This window comes from Sciurus vulgaris (assembly GCF_902686455.1).
Source record: "Sciurus vulgaris genome assembly, chromosome: 7".
Taxonomy (NCBI): Eukaryota; Metazoa; Chordata; class Mammalia; order Rodentia; family Sciuridae; genus Sciurus; species Sciurus vulgaris.
This window is the reverse complement of record NC_136467.1, coordinates 50,975,545-50,979,416: the sequence shown is the minus strand read 5'-3', so window position 1 is coordinate 50,979,416 and position 3,872 is coordinate 50,975,545. Positions and strand designations below refer to the sequence as shown.

At 40.0% G+C, this 3,872-nt stretch overlaps 1 protein-coding gene across 1 annotated transcript; it reads left to right on the top strand.

Annotated features, from left to right (window-relative positions):
* Positions 1-903: 903 nt before the first annotated feature.
* Positions 904-3,238, top strand: LOC306666506 (non-POU domain-containing octamer-binding protein-like). Its single transcript, XM_079148641.1, has one exon. The coding sequence runs from the start codon at positions 944-946 to the stop codon at positions 2,342-2,344; it is 1,401 nt and encodes a 466-aa protein (XP_079004767.1). The 5' UTR covers positions 904-943; the 3' UTR covers positions 2,345-3,238.
* The last annotated feature ends 634 nt before the right edge of the window (positions 3,239-3,872 follow it).

The following is a 3,872-nucleotide window of genomic DNA, read 5'->3' as shown; positions in this document are numbered from 1 at the left end:
ATTTTCCATCCTCCTGAATAAAATGGAATTTGGGGTTTCTAAGGTGAGTCTCAAGCTAAATATAAACTTGCTGGACTTTTCTTGTAGTTTATGTTTTTTTTCCCCACACTTTTTATTGGTGCATTATAGTTATACATAATGATGGAATCTGTTGTTACATATTCATATACACACACACAATATAACAGTGTAATTTGGCCTATATCACTTCCCAACACTTTAATTTCTTTGAATTTTGAAAGCAATCAATGATAAAGGTTGATGTTGAAAATATACCAGATGATATAAGGGAAAGGTCAAGGCTCCTGAACTGGGGTTATTTCTGTCTTTTCTAAAGATAACTAAAAATGACTTGGTACAGCAAAATTCTATCCAGCAAACATTTGTGAACAACTTTCTATATCCCAAGCACTCCCAGAAGCAAAACAAGGGAAAAAGAAATGAACAATAGATAGTTCATACTCTATTTTTTCAATTTTCTCCCTTTCAAACAAAACAATGATTATTTTTAATAAGACGTACTCATACAGTGAAGCAAATCTCCTTCTCTCTTCTCATTAATCAACTGGAAATATACAAAAGAATTATTATAAAAATTCTTTCAAATTTAATTACCAGATTAAAAATATTCCTTTTGATATCCGAGCTTCACGACTGCCAACATTATTAATAAAACTTAATGTAATTTGAATTCTCCAACATTCTAATTCATCAGTTCTAATTTAGGACATCTGACAACTCATTAATAAGGAAACCAGTTTACAGGAATTTTTGTGTAAACTACTTCAATCATTTCCATATATTGTTATCATTATATTAAGGGGAAAATGAGGATCTATTTTTATTAAATCAAAAAATATTAAATATTTTTTCTCTTATCATAAATCATTAAAGTGGGTCACCGTTACTCTGAGGAAAGGACTGTGTGTAGAGGGGTGCAAAAATGCAGAAAAATAAAACCTTTAATTTGGAGAAACAGAACCATACTCCAAGGAAACATCATCAGCATCACCACCAGCAGCACCATCAGCAGCAACAGCAGCAGCCACCACCACCACCAATACCTGCAAATGGGCAACAGGCCAGCAGCCAAAATGAAGTCTTGACTATTGACCTGAAGAATTTTAGGAAACCAGGAGAGAAGACCTTCACCCAACGTAGCCGTCTCTTTGTGGGTAATCTCCCTCCTGACATCACTGAGGAGGAAATAAGGAAACTTTTTGAGAAATACGGGAAGGCAGGCGAAGTTTTCATTCATAAGGATAAAGTCTTTGGCTTTATCCGCTTGGAAACACGAACCCTGGCGGAAATTGCCAAAGTAGAGCTGGGCAATATGCCACTCCGTGGAAAACAGCTGCGTGTGCGCTTTGCCTGTCGTAGTGCATCCCTTACGGTTCGAAACCTTCCTCAGTACGTGTCTAACGAACTGCTGGAAGAAGCTTTTTCTGTGTTTGGTCAGGTGGAGAGGGCCGTAGTCATTGTGGATGATGGAGGAAGACCCTCAGGAAAAGGCATTGTTGAGTTCTCAGGGAAGCCAGCTGCTCGGAAAGCTCTGGACAGATGCAGTGAAGGTTCTTTCCTGCTAACCACATTTTCTCGGTCTGTGACTGTGGAGCCAATGGACCAGTTAGATGATGAAGAAGGGCTTCCAGAGAAGCTGGTTATAAAGAACCAGCAATTTCACAAGGAGCGAGAGCAGCCACCCAGATTTGCACAGGCTGGTTCCTTTGAGTCTGAGTATGCTACGCGTTGGAAGGCACTCACTGAGATGGAGAAACCGCAGCAGGACCAGGTGGACCGCAACATCAAGGAGGCTCGTGAAAAGCTGGAAATGGAGATGGAGGCTGCTCGTCATGAGCACCAAGTCATGCTAATGAGGCAGGATTTGATGAGGCGCCAAGAAGAACTTCGAAGAATGGAAGAGCTGCACAACCAAGAGGAGCAAAAAAGAAAGCAACTGGAGCTCAGGCAGGAAGAGGAGCGTAGGCGCCGTGAGGAAGAAATGCGGCGGCAACAAGAAGAGAGGATGCGGCGACAGCAGGAAGGATTCAAGGGGACCTTCCCTGATGCGAGAGAGCAAGAGATAAGGATGGGCCAGATGGCTATGGGCATAAATAATAGAGGCGCCATGCCCCCTGCTCCTGTGCCAGCTGGTACCCCAGCTCCTCCAGGACCTGCCACTATGATGCCGGATGGAACTTTGGGACTGACCCCACCAACAACTGAACTCTTTGGCCAGGCTGCCACAATGGAAGGAATTGGGGCAATTGGTGGAACCCCTCCTGCATTCAACCGTGCAGCTCCTGGAGCTGAATTTGCTCCAAACAAACGTCGCCGATACTAATGAAATCGCAGTGTCTAGTTTCCCAAAACCCTTAAAAAAAGGACCCTTTTTGGACTAGCCAGAATTCTACCCTGGAAAAGTGTTAGGGATTCTTCCCAATAGTTAGGTCTTCCCTGCCTGTACTACTCTAGGGAGTATGCTGGAGGCAGAGGGCAAGGGAGGGGTGGTATGTAACAAATCAGTTCTGTGTGGCATATTGGTTAATTGATTCTGTGTGGTGCATTCCTGAAGTCTCCAATGTGATTGTTGAGGGCTGGGGGACCCATAGCAAAATGGATCCAGTTAGAGCCCCATTAATCTTGATCATTCCGTTTTTTTTCCCTATCATGTTTTATTTGCTTTCTTGTCCTTACACCCCTTGAACCCACAGACACTGCCACATTTACCACAAAAATAAAACATCCCCCAATGACCTTAGCCCCATTGCTCCATTCGCTCCCAGGTGAGAATTCAGGCAAATGTCCATAGAGGTCACAGACAACGTACATACAGTTCTGTTATACCCCATATATTACCCCTTCATGTCCTAAGGAAGACATTTTCTCTTAGAACTTTTCATTTTAGTATATCTTTAAAAAAAATCTTGTGTTAACTTGCCTCCATCTTTTTCTTGGGTAAAGACAACCCAAGAATGACCCTTTTGTGTCTATGATGTTGCTATTCACAGCTTTTCTTGATAGGCCTAGTACAATCTTGGGAACAGGATTGCTGTATGCTGATGGTCTGACAGTAGCTCTTAGCCTTGCCTATCTTAGGTAGTTATGCTGTGCATTTTTTATTGGTGTACCATGTTTGATTTGTTCCTGATACCTTAAATTTGGAGTTTTTCTGAGAAATGGAGAAGTAATGCAGCATCAACTTATTAAAATACATTTTAAGCCTTAAAAAAAAAAATCATTAAAGTGATGAAAAGATACGGGCTTTCCATTTCTGACCAAATAAGATGGGTGTTTGATGGTATGGTTACAAATTGCAGTTCTCTAGCTACTAAGAAGACTTTTGTACCTTTAACCTATTTATTATAAGCCATTTTATTTCTTTTATAAAGTGCCTATTTAGTCATTTTGCTTATTGATTCATACTAGTTTATGTGTTCTGGAGATTAGTTTTCATGGCTATGTAGATTCTAAATACTTTCTCCATTTCATTTCATTTCTTTCATTTTTTTAATAAGTAGATTTTTTTTAACTTGATCCCTAATACAATCTTTAACAGCCTTTGCTTTTGACAGGTATTTTTGCTGGGTACTGAATTCTAACTTGACAGTATTTCCTCCACCCACCAGTATGTTAAAGCTGCTGCCTCACCATTTCCTGATTTGCACTACTTTTAAAATTTTTATCTTCATCATTGGTTAATTTGATTATTATACTTCTTGTAACATGACCTTCAGAGGCATTTTTAAATTTTTTTCAAGTTTTTCTCTCTTCATGTTACAACTTGAATAGCTTCAATTGCTATGTCTTCGAGTTCACTAATCTTTTCCTCTGCAAATTCTAATCTGCTCTTAAACCCACTTGTTATTTTT

Bases quoted from the DNA above. Each gene is read 5' to 3' on its own strand.
- LOC306666506 (XM_079148641.1), top strand. From the start codon at position 944: ATGCAGAAAAATAAAACCTTTAATTTGGAGAAACAGAACCATACTCCA.